Genomic DNA, 22,367 nt, shown 5'->3' on the forward strand with positions numbered 1-22,367 from the left:
CTTAGCTTTGAGCAGTTGTGGATACTATATGATACATTATCAGAGAAAATAATCCAAAGTAATGGATTTGTGTGATGTACAACACAGAAAAACCTCAGTATCTGGTACAGAGAAAGAAAGGTTTTATTGACCACCGAAGAAGTGCATCAGCATTCTTTTGGGTTTGGATTTAATTTAAAACTAAACCTTGGTATCAAAATATACTATAACTCACTAACAAAACAACTTATACTAACTACTTTCCGAAGACTGACTGTGCCAAAAATGTTTTACTGAATAGTACTAATTTTCCTGCTTCATAGGAGCACCTCTCCTATGAAGACAGGATGAGAGAGTTGGGGCTGTTAAGCCTGGAGAAGAGAAGGTTCCAGGGAGACTTTAGAGCAGCCTTCCAGTACCTAAAGAGGGCCTCCAGGAGAGCTGGAGAGGGACTTTTTACAAGGGTATGTAGTGACAGGACAAGAGGGAATGGGTGTAAGATGAAAGAGGGTAGGTTTTGATTAGATATTAGGAAGAATTTTTTCACTGTGAGTGTGGTGAGGCATTGAAACAGGTTGCCCAGAGAAGTTGTGGATGCTCCATCCCTGGAAGTGTTTAAGGTCAGGTTGGATGGAGCTCTGAGTAACCTGGTCTAGTGAAACCGGTCCCTGCCCATGGCAGGGGCGTTGGAACTAGGTGATCTTTAAAGTCCCTTCCAATGCAAACCCTTCTGTGATTTTATGAGTCATAGGTAACTACTTGTTGCAAACTTTTATCTGTAAGTAGTCTGGAAAAGATGTAGTTTTTGATTGATATTCCACTTATTTTTATATGTGTACCAAATGTATTATAGATGTTATCAGAATTAATCTGAGGATCACATTTTGAAATGTGTTAACTCTGTTTCTAATGCAGAGTGGTCTACGAGGTTCTAAAGAAACCATTTAAGTCATAGGGGGTTTATCTTCTTGCTCATGGTACAAAACACTGAGTCACACCTTTCGGTATTTTAACTGACAGATATCCCTACACTCTTTTGCTTTTTTCCGGAGTTGTTGATGTTGGCTTTCTCTATCTGATGATAATTTATTTTTTCTTCAAATCAGGAGTTTTCTCTGCATAAAAGAAGAAGTATTCTGTGAGTAATGTTGCTTATATTTACCTGTGATATGCTGAACAGCATATTTCCTTTTGTAGTGTTAGGCAGCTATCCCGAGAGAGGTTGAAACATGCATTTAGAAGAACAGGGACTTAATAAAGAGGGAGAGAAGATATAGCAGGGTCCTTTAGTGGACAAATATTTGATAGTTTGTCATGCTTAATTGCCTGCTAGTTTTGTGTTGTGTGACGAAATAACAACCATGTGGACTATGTACAAGAACAACTATAGTCTGAGATGCTGAAAATAGACCAGTTGATCAGTTTACCACTTGTAAGTCTAGCATTATGGTAGGTATTTTCAGTGACCTGCTTTATAGTGGCCTATCTCTGTTCTAAAGTTTTGTACTATTACTATGAGCTAAAAGGTAGATGTGAAAAAATAAAACGCAGAATAGAAAGGTCTGTGTCCAAAAAAAAACCTTGGAAAACTGAAGCAACTTTTTGTTTCCTGATTTCTATTCTGGTCAGAATTTCATGGGCCTGGCATCATTGCTTCTGTCAGTTACTTATTACTGTGGGATGTAGTAATTTTCCCTGAGTGTATGCAGAGTATGTGTCTGCTTAGTTTTCTGTGTTGGAAATATGTATTTCTGATTCTGTATTGCGTTTGATGGCTGTGTTGGAAGGGTACAAAATAGAATAACTTCCTGACATGATCTTTCAAGATCCAAATATTCCATGGTAGCCTGTCTGCAAGAATTTCCTTTTCACTGAAGTATTTCCCTATCCATCTGTCTCCGCGTCTTCCCCGAGAAGAAAAAGAGTGTTAGTAAATAGAAGGAAGACCTTTTCTCTTTGCTTATTATTCCCAGGGCATATCTCCTTGATGCATCTTGAGCTTAGTGGTTAACACTGTCCGTGCTTTAAGTTTGCTTTTCTCGCACCTTGAACAGTGAAGGTCTGTATTACACTCAGGAGCTCAAAGTGCTTTGAATTCTGATTTTCAAGAATAATAAAATAATTCAGAAGTTGACCCATTGCTGCCATGCTTCAAAACCTCACCCAGAAGAATGAAAACTGACTCTCCATAATGGACTGGTAGATGATATGCTGCATACCTTGGTATGCAGACAAGACGACAGACCTGAAGTCTCTCAGTTACAGCAGGCTCCTTATTGCAGGTGCAGTGAACTGGTGTCTGCAGTGCCATGGCCATTAGCATAAGTCACTCAGGTGCAGAAGGGGCAGTGAAATATGTGACATTAGCACACTGAGAGATGTTCTCTGCTCTGCCATTTAACAGCATGATGTCTGCAGGGCAGGAAATCAGAGAGTCTGTGTTGGAGAGGGATTTTGGTTGCGTGCAGGATTTACAGCTGTGAATTAACAGAGATCTTTGCACTGGCAATTGATTACAATTGATTTTGTGGAAAATTTTTCTGGTGAAAAAGCGAATACATTCCTGCCTGTTGTGCTAGAACAACATTGACCTGATATCCTGATGCAGGCCACACACTTTCCATGCTCAGACTATAGCACACGCTATTGTCAATGCTGCATCTTATGCCCAGAAACAAGAGGGTAGTGCTGAGTCTACATGTGAAAATTAGACTTGAGGTTGATGAGAATATATGAGATGTCTAACACCTGGAGTTGCCAGTTAGACTCAAGTACTAGTTTTTCGAGACCATCACATTTTGTCATATGAATTAGGAGTACCTTTCTTTTTTTTTTTTTTTAGAATTGACCTAACAAGCTCAGGATTTTTTCATACCACTTTTTAATCTCTCACTCACACCTTCAAGACATTCTGAATGTTATGAGTGGTGCAGAGTCAAATGAGTGCTAATTTCTCAGCTTAAACAGACTGCCTTGTTCAGGTGCCTTTGCTGGGAAAACCACGGATCTACATCATCTGTTCTGTCAGCCTGAGAGTGCCCACCAACACTAGCCCATGAACTTCAGGAGAAGCTGAATACTGGGGCTAATAACCCCATTATTTAATGCCTGCAAGCTGTTCTGTTTGGTTACCAAGAGTCAAACATGCGCTTATCCTTGTCTTGTCAAATGGAACATGATTTAACCAATAAACTAATTACATTGTTCCAACAAAATACTCTTATTTGTAGCTGCCTGAAGATGTAAGGATAAACGAATATAGCAAATACTATTTAATAACTGCTAGAGTATGGGAATAGATTAGATGCTACAAAATTCCTGTCTGATATTTACTTTGAGTTCAGTGCAAAATGAAGCACAGCAAGCCCTAAAATGAGCATAAAACTTTTGAGGTACATTTTGAATTGTGCAAGATCAAAATTCCAAAATTACAGTTAAATTTTTCAAGGTAAAATGTAAAACTAGTAAAACCAGAAGAAAAATGGTTGCTTTGTTTAATTTTGCAAGTTGTTTTCATCTGTTTAAATTTTTTCTATTTTGCAGTGTATTCAAACAGATTACTATAATTTCAGTTTTTGGCAGTAGATTTTTTTTTATTAAACAAAGGCATTTAATGTTCTTTGCCAGGAAAATAGTTAAAACTCACTTTTGTGCATTCTAATAGAAGGAAAATCAAAGATATGACAAGGTCACATTTTAACTTTTAGAAGTTATTAGTTTTTCATTTTGAGAAATGAAAATACTACATTTTTATTTCAGCCAAACTACAGTAAAGCCGGTGATATATTTTTCTTGAGATATAATTGATTTAGAACTGCAGGACGTGAGTGTTTGGAAGGAAAAATAAGAAAGTGTTGCTATTTCTCTAGTTAGAACGAGGAAAGAAAGACCATTTTGTATGAAAGTCTCAGAGGGAAGTCCAAAGCTAATGAAAATTTCTCAGGTTGCAATATCTTTTTTTTTTCTTTCTTCCTTATTTTTTTTTAGACTACAAGCATCTCAAACGATTTACAAGAGATGTGGCAGACAGGAACTGTTCAGCTTATAAACACCCTTCAAAAGAGTGAAAACAAAAAAAACCCACTCCTAGGCTGGCTTAGAAAAGTTGAACTAAAATTCTTTCTATTCCACTTTTACCTAGGCAGTTTGGGAGAAGAATGTTAACCACCGGTCCCTAGCAGCGTATCCTGACTTCTGATCTCTTATATTAAAGAAAAATACCCATTTCAGAGAGAGTGCAAGACTGTGTGAAAGTAGAGAATACCACACCCCAGCTTAAAAAAAGGTAAGGAGAGGTTTTTTTGCTAATCCTTTAACACCATAAGTGTTGTCTTCATTTAACAATCCATTAAGTTGAAGGCAGACGTGAATATTTAGATAATAATTGAACACTGAAGTATTTCTTTACCCTGCATGTTCTAACTTAGAAAAAAAGATGCTTTTTTATTGAAGAAAGAATGCAATTCTTGTGTTTCTGAGCTTAAAACTATTTGCTTTGTAGCTTTTATGTGTCTTTTGGAAAAAAAAAAGAAAACAAATGCTATGCAAAACAGCAAATATTATCTTTCATTTCAAGCACTGAAGTTATTTTTAGCCATGCAAAGATTTATGTAGTCTCTGGTATACCACACAACTCTCATTTTGCCAAGACATATACACAGCATGTTTGTAGAATGTTGCCTCTGGGAGTTGATGCTAAGTAGTAGTCTACCATTTGTGCTTTTATCAGGACAGATCTGCACTATTTTCCTTTCTGCCAGGTTTTGGATTGGCTGGTTATTTGTAAAATATTTACAACTCTGCTTCCTTTGACATTTCAGTTCTAAAAGGTATTGGAAGAAGCTGAAAACAGTTAAAACATACTTTACTGTGCATTCTCAAAGTGGAATAACAGCAGCAGAGGTTTTTTCCTATTCAGATTCTCTTTTTCTCCCCCCCCCATCCTTTTTTCTTTTCTTGTTCTGGGAAGAGTGTTGGAATTCCAAACAATAGGTAATAACTTCTTTCTATAGCAGCCATTCTGCAATGTGGTTCTAGGGCAAATGTGTTCATCAGTGATGTCATTTGCAAACAGTCTACGCCACATTTCTGTAAATCTGGGTTTGGTGTCTATCTAATGTAGAAACGTTGTCTTTGCTTTTGCACAAAACAATATGATTCTGTTATTTGAAGTTATTTTTGTGGTTTTAGAGAAGTTGTCCTGTCTAACTCATAACACCCTGCAAATTCACAAAGACTATTGGTTACCTAAAAGTCCTGCCTTACTTGTGACTGTCTTGCCAAAATGTATATTTGGCTGGTGTGTTATGTGGCAAGAGAATAAACGACCAGCAGACATCATTAAAAACTCTTCTGAAATGATCAGCTGAAATATATTGGCTTACTTATAAGAAAAAAAGGTTCTGTTTTCTTGAGATGGTCATAGTAATGTTGTCATTTTTCTGCCATAAAAATCTACTACACCTCAGCTGAAGGTACACAGGTGTTTGTGAAATACCTCTTTGTGAGATGGTGTCTGTTAATGTATTACAGGTGGGATATGTTCGTATTTCTTCAAAGCAGGAAAATAAGAAATGTGCCACCACCAATGGAAAATGCTCTGTGAATGCAGGATGCTTCCTACCTGCTCTCTAACCTCATATTTCCATGCCATTTGTGTGTGAGGATTACAGATTCTGAACTATCTTCTGTTTCCTTTGAACAGACTTAGTTTGAGCAAGCAGTATGGCACTTTTCAAATAGAACATTTTATACTTTGCCACGTAAAATGCAATACCCATTGGCTTAAAATACAAATATTCAAAGAGCACTCTAGGACAGTGGTCAGGTGTGATGATCTCCAGACTGACTAATACAAATTTCATAAGTAAAATATGCAAGATATACATCTGTATATCTAGAATTTGCATATAATGTTTCTTCCCAGAGAATTAAAGCTAGGTTGTTTTTCTGACAGTGTACCCAGTGTTCTTTCATAACCCACCCACATATCCTGTTGTTAGAATATTCTGCTTTTTACTGCAGAAATGAGTCCAAAATTTTTTAGAAAAGAATTTGCACTATGAGTAGATATTTTGCTTAATCCATAAGATTCTTTTTGTTGTAAATCATTTGTAAGTGTAGCGTTAGTCTATTTTTGAACAAGGTTATTGAAGTCTAATATTTTGGGGTTTTTTCCAATACATACAAGATTTTTTTATAGTTGATTCTACCATTTCACATTTTCTAGGTTAAAATGCTTCAGGATCATATTTATTGGTGACCCTACCCTGCTTCCCCCAAGACTTCAGTTTTCCTTTAAAGAACACTTTTTGTTTTCATTCTTAAAAAAAGTGGAAGAAGAGGAAACCCTTTTTTATCTTATATGCTATTAAAGTTTTTATTTCATTTGTGTAATCCAAATCTGGTTCCCCCCTTTATTCTGTAATTTCTTGTTCTCTTGATTTTGCTTCTCCTGTTCTTTATGCTTTTCCAGTTCAGATTTCTTTCTTACAATAACTGATGACTATGGATACATTTGATTGTGTTCTTTCAAGTCACCACAGAGGAAGTAAGAACAGCAAGGATTTTCTGAAATAAGTCACTGTTCAGTAACTAACTATGAGAATAATCTATTTCCTATTTCAACGAAGAAGATGGACAGAGACCTTGGTTTAGTCAACATTATATTGTTCATGATTAATTTTCTAGATTTTTAGATTACTCTTGCAATGAATTTTAGTGACCATTAGAATAACCGGCAATGTGAAAAGGCCCTTGATTTTTTAACCCTCTACATAGTAATGTGGGTGAATTGGAAGTCTTCTCAAATTTAATAACACAAAAACAGCCAGGGAGTCTTTCACTGTAAATGGGCTCTGATTTCATGCTCTTAGGCAACTCAGCTTTAGCTTGCTTTTGTGCAGAACAATGTCGTGTCCTCATTCTAGTCCAGTGAGGGAGTGACCCCACACACCAGAGAAAACTGCTTATTCAGTCTGTGGTGTGTTCACTTGGTGCCTCTGGCTATGCTGGGCTGGGACCTGGGGTCGGTAGTAGAGCTCAGCTGCATAGCTCCATCCTTGCACGATGTGGAAAACTCTACTAAAAAACTCACCTATCCTTACCACAGCTATGTCTGTCCACTGTGTGGCCCTCCCCACTATCGTACTTAGAAAGAACCAACGTCTTTGTCTCCTCCATAATTGAAGTAGAACAAACAAAAAGATGACCTGAGAGTCGCAGCAATCTGAAATCATGTTTTCAGTGCAATGGAAAGTATTTTCTGATATGCAATTAATGAATTAGTTCTGAATATCACACTGTCTGCAGAACGTTGCAGCAGGAGTTGAAAACTGGGGTGGTTACATCCATCTGCTGATTGTCGTGGGGCAATAATTACTGTAAAAATGCTAAAGATTTTGATGATCTGAAAAGTAAACTGTAAATACCAAACACTTGTTTTATATATCATTTGGGGAATCTCCTGGTTGTGTGTATTCCTCTGTGTGGCCATCATGTAGGGAATTGGAGGTTACCAGCTTAGAGTCTAGGCACTTAGTCCTTCTCTTACTAAGAGTCGTGAGATCCGTGCCTAAGATTTACCAGGTTGGCAACCTGTAAGCTTTTGGAAGTTGAGAGGTTTGGCTTTTTTTAACTATTATTGACAGGGAAGTGGGAGGGCAGTAGATAGATCTCTTATAATGTGGAAGCTATACTTGACAATTTTGGGATCTTTCAGAGAGCCTGGAAAGAGTGAAGCAAAAGGTACAAGCTCCTTCTGCAGAAATTTCCTTTGAAAGGTAATACTGGTATGCTGAAGAACAGGATTATAGTTGATCATCTCTCTTTGAAATAATGGCATGACAACTATAAATAAAACAACAACAGAACAAAACAAGTTGTCATGTCACAGTTTTCATGTTCCTTAAGTCTCCCAATATATAACAGAACTAGTTACCTTTTATGTCTGCTCTGTTTCCCCAGAAAGCTGCCCAGTATGGAAAAACGTGTCTTGATAATTTTGCAAGAAAGTTTTTTGGGGCTGCTTATGTCTCAAAATGGGGTCCAAACCATGAAACTTGACTGGTTCTTGAATTTTTTTCAACGTGTTCAGAATTTCCTGTGTCAAGTCAATATTTTCACAAGGCTAGGAGCCACGTTTACAAAATTTAGATTAGTTTCTGTTTTGATTTTTATTTTTGTGATCCTACTGATGACAAGAGTTTATACAATTGATCCAGATTTAGTAATTCCATAGGCTACATTCTTTTTATTTCTTCCATGATGAATTCCGTGAAAATATCAATGAAGCGTGCTGTAGGCAAAATTATCTGAGGGCAGAAGGTGACTTATGCTTCTTCTAGTACTTTCAGAACTGGGTGAATTAAAGTATTCCCTGTGGTTAATTTTTTTTATGGCTGCTCCTACATTACAGTTTCAAAGTTCAAATTTGAATCTTAAGAGTATTTAGGAATTCAGGTTTGTAGGATTGAAACAGGAAAAATTGACACAAATCCTGATTTGACTTTGCTAAAGCAATATTTTTGTTTGTGATGTCCTGCCTTAGGCATCCAGCTGTGGCTAAATAACCTTAGAAGCCCTATTTCAGGAAAAGACAATCAAATGCTTAATTTTAATATGATTTAGTGCTTCCTTGAGCTGAAAGCTCACTATAACCCTGGGCTTCAGTGACTGACTAGGATGGAGAGAAGTAAAACTCTTCAGGAAATTCTAAGAAGAAAAGACATCCAAATAGATATCAGAGCTAATTATGATATGAAATGGCATGTTAAATTCGGTTATGCCAATGGACTGACTAGCTGGTGTGTATTCAAAGACGGTGACCTTCCTCCACTCCACCTGAATGAGTCTCTCAACTGAAATGCAGCTCAGAAACTTAGGCAGCTTTTAAAATGCTTCTTGGAGATCTGTGATGTCATGAGCTGGCAGTAGGCAGAAGTCTCTTCAAGATGAGGTCCTTCTTCAGCTCCATCATTTTTATCAGTAAGTAAAAAGGGGAGCTGAACTCTCCTGCCGATGTTGGATAACATTTCCCACCACAGGATCCTACTGAGGTGACTAATTTTTGTTGATAAAACTTAGGATAAAACAAGGTCATATAGTGCTGGTTTGTGTTTCACTTTGGTTTCATATTACATGTGTATTCTCTAAAAGTGAGACTTCTTCCCAAAAATAAAGAATGGTTCTGGAGATGAAGCAAGAGTACGAAAAATATATGACCCATAGGCAAATTGTCTAGAAAAGTCCTTTAAGGACTTTTAAGCTGTTATTTGAATCTGAACTATATGTTTTACAGATGGACAAATGCTGTAATTTTTAATGGCTGTCATATTTTTAGGTCTGGAAGATATAATGCACCATTATAATGCTCCTATGTAACATAGGCAGTAAAAGTGCCTATTGAGCCTTTTTATTTTATTGAGCCCATAAATGTAGGTGTTTATTCCTTGGTGAAACTTAGAATATGGAAAACATACAACTAGATAATCTAGTCAGAAGAAAAAAATATCCTGTAAAAGATTTCCTTGTGCTTCTGCAGCATGCAGATAGCTAATACAGTGCTTCTACTATAATACTCTTTAACACTATAAACTGTCTAATTTAGTGTGTATGTATGACACTATTTGTTTATTGTGTTAAATAGAAGTGCTGAAAATATTATTTAAAGCATTTATTAAATAAATATACAATATTATTAGTTATTTCCATTTTAATGTAATGTAATGACTGTTGTGCCTTTACGATAGTGCCACTGCATAGTTCCAAATCAGCCTAAAATGTAATACATTTTAGGGCATTAATGATGATCTAAAGATAAAGGAAGTTTAACCTCTTGTTTGATTTCAAAATCTCAGTGGTTATATAAATGTGTTGTGCTATACTTCTTGTTTCAGTAACATTTGAAAAAAAAAACAAACCCAAACAAACCCGAAAAAAACCCTACCCACAAAAAACCATGGCTGCAGCTGAAAGTGATGCTAATCAAAATGTTCACTCCGAGGTACTGGTTACTGACGATTCAGGTACTGTAAAAATAAACTGGGGTTTCGATTCTAAATTAAAGAGACAGAACACATTTTCAGTTTATTATTTCCTCATAAATTACTGCAAGGAATCTGCTTGTGTCTGAAAAATGTAGATTTGACTGGGCTGGTCTTGCAGTTCCTTCTTACTGCCGATGGGTCACCCAGTGTCTTTCTTACATGGTCTGGAGCAGATCTGATTGCTTGGTCTAACACTATCCAAGTATTTGTGTAGGGATTCTAGGTTACAGGATTTTACATCAGGAATTGATTTAGTGTTTTCTTCCTTACTTCCCTTTCTTTTTTTCTTTTTTTCCCCCCGTTATTTCAAGCAGTAGAAATGTTCAGGTTAATTCTAGTATTTGGTGAATAAGAGAGTCCTAGAAAGTCTCTAAGAAACAATACAGAAGTATTCAGTTTGTCTTGTCTTTCCTCTTTTAAGTGTTAGACTGTTAATTTCATGATATTTCTGAGCACCTTGTTAAGGTGAATGTTTTTGCACTTCTTCTATGTGTCCAGTTGTTTAATATACTCTATTGAGGAACTTTTCCTGATACTGAATTTAAACTTTCTCTGGCAACAGTTTGTCCTAGAAAACACTTGGAGACTCCTAAACAACCCTACTCCTTTCATTCTTCTACAGCCTCACAGCAAAAATCAGAGTTTAGTACTGAAACTATCTTTAAGGATTCAAAATATAATCTTTTCTATTCCCAAGCTTACAGGATTTCCTCTGTTAAGGTATAAAAAGAAAGCTGCAATAGGGAAATCTCCAGTGATAGAAACATAGGAAGGAATTATGGAAAATAAGATCATAAAGAAAAAAATTCTTTTAGATTCCAGTTCCAGAAGCTGCTTGAGGATAAATTAAACTGAATCCTTTGGTTGGGGTGTTGGTGTCTTAATTGTAGACATCATTAGTGTAAACAATGATTTTACTTCTGCTGATGTGATTAAATAGGCCTGCCATCATGGAAGCTAGCACCTTTCCAGGGGAACTGGCTCAGCAACTTTAAAATTAACAGACCAGAAAGTAAATTTTAAAAGATTGTCACATGAAAATGAAAGGCACTCCTCATCACCTGCAGCTTAATAACTTGTAATTCATAGTAAATACATAAAGGAAATTTATATAGCCTTTGTGATGTCTATATGAAGTAGTTGTAAATGGACAAGCCTACAGTTCAGTCCACTGAGAGAGAGAAGAATATATATGAATGAAGACATAATGAACTTTCTTACAGAAATCTTAATTCTAAAAAGTATAAAACATTTCCTGAGAAGACTGAAATGCCTCTTAATCTGCAAAGAAATCTGATTTATGTTGAGCACTAGTTACAGAAGCAGAAGTTCATAGTGTTTTCTCTGGCTTTAAAGGTTTTTAATCTGTATCAACTAACTAAAAGCTAGATGAACAAGATCATTTAAGATCATTCCATCAATGATGTTTATCATATAAGTGCAACAGAATAGACCCAGGCTATTCACCTTTCTTATGAGCGCTTGACTCTGTTGGCAGTAGCAGGATGTATAAAACTAGAAATTGGGGAAAGACTTTCTGTTTGTAATAAAATAGGTGGCTGAGCTAATTATGGAATGGGAATGGTGATTTTTAGATGCCTGCACTAAATGCCAGATTCTCCTTATGTTTTTAAGAAGTGTGGAAGAAGTATGCAATTGTAACTCTTAAAGGCTAAAATACTGCTGAAAGTTGTCCCAATAAAAGTCATCATAGAAGCTTATGAACTGGCAGTTTTCTCCCAATTTCTTTATCTTGACTTCAGAAATACCAAAATCCATTAGGCATTGATTTTAATCTTTATTTAGGATTCACATGTAGCTAATCTTGTTCAAATTCCCTCTGCCTCCTTATTTTCCTCCCCCCTCTTTTCCTTCTGTCAGCCCTTCATTTTTCATCAGTTTGCCTTAAAGGCCCAGGGTGGATGAGTCAGTGATTCCAGCCTGTATTTGCTTAGATACCAACTCCCTTTTAGGGATAGCAATATCATGCTTTAGCTCAGCAGGTAGTCATGCTTTTTGAACAATTTTGACATCTAGAACTTTCTTTTATTAGATATTGACTGCTGCACTCCTCTCTATTTGAAAAAATCATGCTCTCTAGGTTTGCTTTTAAAAAAAAAAAAAAAAAACAAAAAAAAACAACACAAACCCCCCAGCTCTTGGCTGCACTGATATCACCAATATGATGAAGAGTCAGACTGGTTTAATCATTTTCCTTTCTTGTCTACTTGTCAGTTGTTCATTCATCTTCGGTCACTTGAACAGCTATCTATTTGCCTTCCTGCCTCCCACTGGTCCTCCCCTCCTCCCCACTCCCAGGGAACCTTAACACTGGCATTGCCAGACCTCATGGCTCTGAATTTTGGTTTGTTTGACTTGACAGTTTGGAGGGAAGCTAATACTATGTCTTTTCCTTGCTAAGTAAAGAACAAACTGCAGGTACCTGGAATAAGATAGGCTGAAAAGCCAAAATACCTGGTGAGAAGGAGATCTTTCATGCTGCCACCACAGCAGCATCTGAGTGCTTGCTTGAGCAGGCACAAGATGCTTCTAATGCACCAGAAATGCCACTATTGCTTGATGCTCTGGAGGTTCAACCACATGCCCAGATTAGGGGTCTCTCACTTAGAGGAGGTGAGGAGGGAGGGAACATTTTCCACCCTGCTTAATTCTGTCTTCATCTGTAAAGCCAGGAGAAAGCTGGAAGGGGAACACATGATGGTATTGTTCTGTGTTAATTTTTTTTCTAATTAGCCAAAGTATTGAAAATGCTTCTGTCTCTTTAAAATGGTGTGGTATTTTGTGCTGTGACTATTACCGTACGTGAAGTTATTTGAGTGAACAGAATAACTTCATGTGTGTTGAGGTGTGAGGTGACCTCATTATTCCTAAATCTGTTCCTTTTTTGTAGCACTTCTTATTCAGCTCTGCTCTTTCAGCTGCTCGAGTGTTTTTATTTCTGCTCTGGTTGTGTAACAGATTTTTTTTTTAAATTTCAGAATCATAGCAACATAAGTTGGTTAGTTGAGCCAACCTGGCAGAAATTAGCTGCTCATAGATAAGACAATAATAGAGCAAGATTAAACAGGTTTTGTGGCTTAATAGAGTAAGAAGCGATACTTGCCAGATTTTACTTTGATGCAAGGATGTTGATTAATGCAAGAGATGTTTCATTCCAATCAAGACTTCTGTTAAAGACATTTTAAAAAATTATCATTTTTCCATTGCTTGCACAGTCAGAACTTCAGAGAGGTGTTGTGTTGAACACTCCGGCCAATTGGCGTTCCCTGTCTGCCTTCAGAAGAGCATGCCCTGGGGAGCACTGGCACTCTGCAATCAGTGCTTGTTCCGGGGCAGAGGTGCATATCTCCAGGGAGACACTGCTCCCTTCAGTACTTTCTGCTTTTGCTGTCACTGAGGACTGTGCTGTTGGGACTCTTATCTGGAAATGAGGCACCTGTCCGCTCACAAAGAAAAGAAAAAAGTATTTCTCAAAGTTCACTCGGTGGTCTCCAGGCAGCCTTGGTGGTCGTACTGAGTAGAATTTCTTTGAAGAGACAGATTAGAGGTGGATGACTGCATATCCCCTTGCAAATGCCATATATTGACAATTTTTATATGCTAACTTGAAAGTTTTTCCATTTAGACCTCCAGCATTTAAGGGACACATGAGAGACAAGATTGCAACTCCGTTGCTTGAGAGCTCTCTATCACCTCCTGAGTTGTTCCTGTGGGACATGCTTGTCTAAATAACGGATCCCATCTTTTGTATCCTTAACCACCCATCAGAAACTTCCTGGCTCCAGTGGTGTTTGCCTGGTTCATTTTCTGCTGCTCTCTCTTGGTTTCTTGTACTAGCTTCAATATTCTCTACTGATCTCATTTAGCTCTGGAGCACTTGAGTGAGTTGGTGATCTGTGGGGTTTTTACTGAGCAGGTAAGTTTTCTGACCAAGTGTGTTTCCTAAGTTAAAGGTCTAGTGCCTATGCCAAATCTATACTTGCATAAATAACCTGCCTATCTACAATTACATATAACAAGTTTTTAGCAGTTCCACTGCCTCCATTTCCTGTTGCATTGAAAATAGTTCCAAATGAAATTTTGGCCAGAGGGGCAAAAATTTTAGTTTGGCATCAGTGGATGGCATTTCTGCCAGTTCAGGTATGTGAATTATGTAATTAATATCTGCATAAGATAATGTAAAAGCAAAACACACCATGTGTGTTTTAGGGGCTTTACATGAACTGGAGTTGTTTGGGGAATAACTAGGACCTTTTAAATGCCTACTGCATTACACTTTTCATCTATCAAGACCTATTTGCAGGTAAGCCAGCTGAAGGAAAACATTTTATTTTTGTCTTTAAACTTTACATTGAGTTTAATTTTGTCACTTCACCTTTTAATCCTCTTTCATTTAATATTTTGACATGTAACAAAAGCATCTGTTTCAATTTTCAACCCTGCTTAAACAGAGAAAGGCTATGGCAATGGTGGCAGGCAGTTCAGATGTGATTGAGATAAAGCTGATATTAGGAAGTTATAGGGAGAGTGGTTTCTGCCTCTTCATTGCCAGATTGTCCACCACTTATCTTCATGTCTGTTGTCTGAGTGATGCTGCTTCTCAGCTGTTGCTATGAAAAATCCTTTGATAACCTTGTGTGATGACTAAATGGTACTAATTGTCCCCACCTAGTAGGCTGTTTCATGGTCATTCAGGCATCTCCAACTTTGATGGTAGATTATGTTATCCCTGTAAGAGGTACCTCTTGACACCTATGCTTTTCAATATTGTAATGTCCATTGTTGGTTTTGAAGTGAAAAGACTGCAAAGGACCTGAACAGCTGCAGAATGTGTTCAGGGAAGTGACCACAGCTATGATCCACAGAGTTTCTGCTCAGGTACCTGTGCAGTCTTTTGGATGATCCTGAGCCCTTCTGTAAGCTCTCATGGTCTGAATTAATCCTGGCTTGCTGGTTATTTGGAGGGATGCTAGATCTAGTGCAGCGCTGTGGGAGGAAGGCTTGAGGGGGCTGTGTGAGGTGATTTATTGACTGCAGAGAATCTTGGTCTGTCAGCTGCTGGAGTGGCGTAAGCAGCCCTTATAGATGGGTCAAAAAGCTATGCATTTTGTCAAACCAAAGTAGTTTCATCTTCCTATTCTTTTTTTTTAGCTCTTTTTAATTAAAATGAAGTTGGGCAGAAGTGATTCTCTTGGTTCCTGAGAATGTTTCATTAGTGAAATAAAATGTCTCTAAAGAAAGAAGTTGCTAAAGTCATTATTACACATAAATCTTAATATATCTACCCAAAAAAAAAAAATTGGCATGAGATGCCTCAGTGGAGAAAGCAACAGGGGGATATAACTCTCAAGCTTTTTATTTTATCTTCTCTCATTTACAGTTCAATCCCATTTGTCTGTGTTTTATGCAAATTATTCTGTATGTCTATATTTCCAGTGCTTAGAAAGAAGGGGTCGCTAAGCAGCCTAAGATTGTTCAATGTTTTTCCAAATACATATTTTTAATTGACTTGACAGAGGGAGATTTGAGAAATCAGATATTAGTAAATGCACTATGTACAACAGATTAATCAAAATTTTCCTTTGTTAAAGGCTTTATCTTCTGACTTAAAAAGTCTCCGCAATTGATATGCAAATGCCAAGGACCTCTGTTGAAACTGGATAAAAACCATAAAGTTTTGTTTCACATTGAGAAAGTATAGTCTTTCTCTAGATCTTGAATTTCCTGAGAAGCACTTTTTGGTCTTAACACCATCAGGATGTGAAAGTGTAAGCATAAACACTTGTTGTTGGTCTTTGGGTAAAACTTGTAATACATGATTTTGAACAAACACCATGCAAGAATTGAAAAGACATCATTAAAACATTCATTTCCTGTTGTGGATTTTACTGCATGATTGTTCCCAAGAGAATTGAAAATTAGACCTCCATTTGTATGCCAAACTACAGATCTGAGAGCCTATCTTTACTGGGTATATTTTCCCTTAAATCCTATTGCAAATGCGTGTTTGTAGAAGACCGGCACCTCTGCGAGTGGAGCTACTGGATCCATGGGAAGTTTTATCCAGAGCACAGAGAAGTACTGTAGTAGGCTTTGGCTCAACTGGTGTTGACTGAGAACTGCATAATGAAGCCTTTTTGGGGTTTTATATTCCAAATTTTATTGCTTTCTAAGAGGAATTTGCATCATTGTTGCTTCTTTTATGGTGAATAAAGTCTGCTTAATGCTTGTCTCCACTTCATGTTACTATAGGATGCTTCAGAAAATACTGATGTCTGGCACAAATTTTCTTGGAAAATGCAGCCTCCTGATTTCATGGTAGCTATTGACATTAAATTGTTCTTGTAAAAGTAAAAACATGGATAATAATGTCAGGAATTTCCTTACTTTTTTAAAACCACTGCTGTTATTCATAACACCTATAAAGGGTTGCCCAGTATCCCCAGTATACCTTATTTCTCTTGTGGGACAAGTAAGCTATTTTTGGCTTTGTAGCTGGGGAAGACTGAGCAAAAAGCAATTATATAAACTAATATATCAAATGTAAGATCACCTGGGAGGTCTTAGCTATCAATCTGAAATCACTTTGACTCTTGCTAGTTAAAATCTCCCTTAGCATTTTCCCCAGGGAGAGTGCTAAGAACAGGGTGCTGAAGTACACACCCAGCCTTATTTCTAAGGCTATTCCTACAAGCTTCCTATCATGTTACAGTATGTCCTTCAGAGTTCTCTTAAAGACAGCAACAACAAAAAAAAAAGCCAAACAAACCCTTCTCTTTGGTGATTTCATGGCTTTTGTTTCTTCCTCAGAGAAGATCAAGTCTGGAGTTTCTCTGACTTCGTCTGAAATTGTAGGCATGATCAATTTGTTTAAGAAACCTTGTAAGTACTTGACTGATGGAGCACATGATGTCCTGTCATTTGAAAGTTCACTGTTAAGTTTTTGTGGCTTAGTCTGGAATACTTTCAGTGGGGAGCTGGCTGAGGGGAAAATGTGCTGTGCTTCTTGTTTTTAAGCAGGAGCTGCTGCTAATGTGTGTGCTGCTTTTGTCCATTTTTATGGCAGTCAGAATAAACAGTGTATGTGTGAAGCTCAGCCAAATCCAAACCAGAGATTATTCTGGTTTATGTTTTTGCAGGTAATTTCCTGTGGCATTACTAGGAGCTACCTGTTCCACTGTGGGAAACTTTATTCCCCCAATTTGTGTTATGTCAGATGCTGTGCTTTTACCATACTATTTGAAATGGTCCTTTTAGCTGATGAAAGTTTAGAATTTATGGATTTAAATTTTGAAGTAAATAGAAAAGTACATGCTTACTTAGGATCATATGGATTATTTTTCAAAATTGTCAAAAAGTTTGCCATTTTAAAGTTTACTATGGTAATTCTAATCTTGACAGGTTTTCCTATGATAATTCTCAATTATCTTTCAGTTGCACTGATACTAAGTTATATGATTTCACTTTTATTGATTACATTGGGTTTGCAGAGATTCTTCCACAAATTTAGAATTTATTTGAGTTAAATGATGTGAATGGACTGAAGCAGTGTTAAGTTTGTACTTACGTGTAAATAGCAAGCATGCTGTCAAGCAATGGTGCTGGATTCATGTGGTGGTGTCCTGTTCACCTCTTTGTTGGTGAAGTTTGGGGATGGGAGGGAGATGTGGGAGGAGAGCCTGGCCAAAGCATTTATAATAAACAAGACTTATTTTCAACATAAGATGATGGTTAACATCATAACATGACTAAAGTTTTAGTCTGTTTTCAGATTTCCCCGTTTTATACCTGGTGTCTCTGTTTCCACTGGATTGCATGATTTTCCACATGAGCTTGCGGTACTGAAAAGGTATTAAGAGGGGAAAAGGCTCTGACTAGATTCACCAAGTGCCCTTCAGAACATGAAGTCCCCCTGTCACCCTGTCACTGACAGTCAGGTCAAATACTTTCCCAGGGAAAGAAAGGAGAGAGGAAGGAATGTAAAAAAGCCTTTACTTCTCAACAAGTTATTTAATAGTCTCTAATTATGGATTTAAATGATGATTTAAAGTAGTAAGAAGACTTAGTTTGCATTTACTATTGAGGAATTCATGTGGGAAGAAGAGACACAAGTGTTTGAAATACCTGACTAGCTCTCTGTTGTCATCAGTTAATAATTGACATGGCCATTTCATTTGTATTTTGTTGAGAAAAACGGAGTAGGCTCGACATATAAAGAAGCTCTTAACTTCCTTTGTGAAGCAGTGGGAGTACAGCATATCCATTCAGTACAAAGAAAAAAATTTACTTGTGTGAAGTTTTCAGACTTTTTTGGTTTTCCTTTTGTATGCTTCACCAGTGGCACTGTGGGAAGGAAACTGTTTCTCATGTGACTTTTACACTTGTGTTAGCTATTATTAGTTAAGCCATAACTGAGCTGCAAATTCCAGGCCCAGACTTTCCCAGAATTTGGTGCCTGCTTTTGTAGAAAACCATTTGTTCTACAACTACCACCAAATAAAATGGTGTATCGCCATCTTGCCTTATACTGGGTTTTATGGTCAATCACTGTATGGTACTATGGTAAAGACTTAAAAATCCCCAGCACACAGTTGTAGGGGATGAGCACATTCACACTGTCATGTGAGACTTTGCTGAAAGCTGCTGTTCTAGGAAATCTTTGCCTACAACCACTTTGCTTGTGGTCCCTTTGCTTTCAGTCTTTTTCTATCCTAGTATGTGCAGTGGTTTCTGAACTCTCTCTGCCTTGGCACAATTTCACAGGGTAAAGAGCAAATTTTGAAAATATTATGCTATTAAAATCTTACTTCGGATGTTTGTTTCTGATTCCCTAAGAAGCATACGATTTACAAAGAGATGAGTATGACTGACTTACCTTGATTCTGCATAAGTATTAGCAGAACTCTAAAAGACGAGAACATGAATATGGATGATTTATATATCCATGAGCACTCTACATGGGATAGCAATGCTTTCTATACATAGAACATGAAGTTTTAATTGCTCATGGGTGGAGACAGACACTAATTGTCTAATCCAGTCATTTGTTGCGAAGGCATTCATTATCTTTGTCCTTTAAGATTTCTTTCAGAAAAGTTGGGAAAAAAAATTGACCCCATGGGTAAAGGTTGAATTTCAAATTACTCCTCTGCTTCTTGAGCAGACTGGCTGCTCTTGGAAATGCAACACTCAGCTATATGGAATTCTTGTCTGTACCAACCTTGGCATGCCTGCATTCATTTTTCCTAATTATTAAACAACTTGCACTTAATGAGTTGCAATTAATTAGTACCTTTTGCTTTGTTACACATACAAAATTATACTCTAGTAAAATGCTTCATGAACTAATTAGATATCTCAACACAGTTGACTTCTGTCCTCTTGTCTACTGGTTTCTTATCATATAGTGAGATTAAAATCTTGTCTCCTTACTCCAAAGATACAATCTCTTCATGTTCCTTTTCTCCCATGACAGAAGAAATTTAATTCTTATTCTGGAATGTTGTTTCCCTAAATGAGGTGTCCTCTTTAATCTATAGAACAGAGTGCCTGTCCCTTTTCACAATATAGCCTAAAGCAGGGATGACCAGCTGCTCTTTGGCTACACTTGCCCCAGCTGACAACTGGAGTGCTGGAGGATAATAAGAGGTTGACTCTGGAGAGGGTGCTTGGGGCATCCTGAAGAACAGGTACAAACAAACCTTACCAGTCTGATGGCATGGTCCAGGAGGGCAGGACAGAGTGACACAGTTGTTTACAATGAGGTCAGGTCCTCAAAACTTACTAGTTATGGCATGGAGCCCATTCCAGCAGAGGAGAGCAAAGCCCTGTAAGGCTGCCTCGGCCACTTTGCCCTTGCCCGTCAGAACCTCAGGGGACTTCCAGCCACCTTGCTTTTCCCCCTGTGTATCGTGGAACAAAAACTATTTTCAGTTCCACGGATGTACATGTCACCAAGGCACCTCAAGGACGAACAGTTACAGATAGATAATCTGTTTCAGCTCCTATCCAGTGTCTCCTTCCACTTTGTGCTGAAAAAAATGGGAAAAACTTCCCTCTGCTTTTGGAAGAACTTAGTAAAAAATATTATTGTATTTTTAAAAGCCGTTCAAATAACTTTTGTTACAAAGTAGTGAAATCTCACTGCTCTCTTATTTTCCCTTTTTTGATTACGTGGTTATCCTATTACACAATGCTATCAGGACTGTGTTACCATTACTGAAGCTTTAGGATACAATATGGGTGATGGGTGATGCCCTCATAGGAATCAGTTTACCAAAACCAAGTACATGTATTTGAACACTTTATAGTCACATGCTTGACTGTGGTTTCCAAACTGGCACCTTCCAAGTAGCAACTGCCCTCCCATTAATGAATATGGATATTTATAATGCCAGGTAGTTGTATGTGTTCTGTCCAGGTGGGGTTTTCTTCCAGATTCATCAGTGATCTGCTCATCTTCATTTAACATCAGCAAACCAGTGAATTCTCAGGTGGTACTGCAGATTAGTTGTCATCAGATAATTTTCAGTTTACAGTCTGAAACACTTAAACTCAATATCTGTTCATATATGTTGAGTTTAATCTCAACATTAACTGTGACTAAATCAGATCAAATTACATTTGTTCAGAGTAATGTTTTCTGCAAACACAGTATGAACAATCTTTACCCTGTGACATATGTCATCTCTCTACCATCAGGTAGAGACACATATGATAAATGAAGCCAAACTAAAAAAATAGAATATTTGGAGACTCTCCTATTTTGTTCTGATATTGTGTGATTATTCATTTTATGGTTTGGCTCCAAATAATCCATGGTAGAAAAGCAGGAAAATTAAAAGGAGGGAATGTGGTTTCTCTTGTAATTGAGACATACCCTCCTGGAGAAAATGCTTCTCTGCATCACCACAATGCTGTGTATTTCTGCTGCACAACTGGCATCTTTCTTTCTTCCATGTAATATGTAAGACTTAGTCTTAAAAAGTGAAGAAGATGGGATAAAGAGGTGGGAGAAGCCTAGGCTTAACTTTACACTGTGCAAAGTTACCCTCATATAACTGACAGTGCTGTCATTTCATATACCTAAATTAAGTGGTTCTTTCCTCTGACTGTCCTGGGTGGGTGTTAGTGCACATATGGCTTTTGGACTTTAGCTCAACTGTTTAAAGAGGTATCAAGATTAGCACAGTCATTTAGAGCATCAGGATTTTTCTGACAATGTAGAAGAAAACCTGGTATGAGGATCTCAGGATCTGATAGAGGGCCAACAAGGAGCACTGGGATGATTATTCTCTTCACTTAGGACTTTTAGCTGTAAGTGTTAGTTTTTACCTTCTCTGTGCCCACAGGGCAAAGCAACAGCTACGTTGGTTACCAAACTCATATTTGACAAATCTTTCAGAAACTTTCATGTGAGGAAATTTTCAAGAAGTGCAACCTGAATTTGCTTTCAGGTGCTTTGCAGTATTTTAGCATCAAAATGTGTCAATGAGAGAGATGAGGGCATCTCTTGAGGCCACTGGTCACATAATGGAAACTGATTATTTTTGTAAACTTTTATTTCAACTTGTTTATTATATTTGTACTGTTACTGTTCTTTAAAGATTGCGTGTACTGCTGTAACCCATCTCTCGTCTTTACAGAGATGGAAAAATACTGCTTCAGCTGAATGCTTGTAGCCTAGATAGGAATACCTTTAAAGCAAATAAAAACGGTTAAAACTTGGTGAATGTTTTACCTCTCTCCTCTGCTCCCAGCCCATTCCCAAATCTGCTCTCTGCAATTTCTTTCACACCAAGTGCTCTTGAATCTTGATTTTACAAGTGTGGGAATGGTATCAGGTGTGTTTATGCAAGGTGTCAAGAAGCAGTTAAGGAAGGGAGCTAAATACGGTTTGGTCAGCACGGGCTTCCCCTGACTCTCATTGTGAGCTTCCCTTAACTGGACAGGCAGGGCACCAATTCCTGTACCAAGCTGCTTGCAGGGATCCAAAATGTGTCTCAGCACCTAGTAGAACAAGTGTTCAGAGCTGCTGAAAGTGACTCCAGCTTCCATTCTTGCTTGACAAACAGACCCCGGCACTAGTTAGTACCAGGAGAGGAATTTCTGTTCCTTGTTCTTGCTGTTGTACTGGAACAGGTGGAGGGTACCTGATCTGCCAGAAAGCGCCCTGTACAAGTGACATTTTCTGGGATGATATTGCATCGTGAGATATAACACTTGGCTGGTCCCCTGGGTGTCAGGGCTGCTGTAGTTCCTCAGAGTACAACAGACACAGCCTATGCTCCCAGTGTCCTTCCAAGGTTTACAAACTGCATA

General features: G+C 37.7%; 1 protein-coding gene across 7 annotated transcripts in view; it reads left to right on the forward strand.

Annotated features, from left to right (window-relative positions):
* The window catches only part of KIAA1211 (KIAA1211 ortholog), a 124,778-nt gene that overhangs the window by 57,199 nt on the left and 45,212 nt on the right, over window positions 1-22,367 (forward strand). For 5 of the 7 annotated variants that reach the window (XM_018069402.2, XM_018069411.2, XM_018069417.2 and 2 more), the window contains exons 2-3: window positions 4,121-4,264; window positions 16,857-16,928. In XM_018069402.2, coding sequence (XP_017924891.2) covers window positions 16,904-16,928 — 25 coding nt within the window. In that variant the 5' untranslated portion in view covers window positions 4,121-4,264; window positions 16,857-16,903. The remainder of the gene's footprint in view (window positions 1-4,120; window positions 4,265-16,856; window positions 16,929-22,367) is intronic. The other 2 variants (XM_018069426.2, XM_029962986.1) reach the window with 1 other exon arrangement.

This window comes from Manacus vitellinus, unplaced genomic scaffold (assembly GCF_001715985.3).
Source record: "Manacus vitellinus isolate BGI_N305 unplaced genomic scaffold, ASM171598v3 scaffold_0_pilon, whole genome shotgun sequence".
NCBI lineage: Eukaryota > Metazoa > Chordata > Aves > Passeriformes > Pipridae > Manacus > Manacus vitellinus.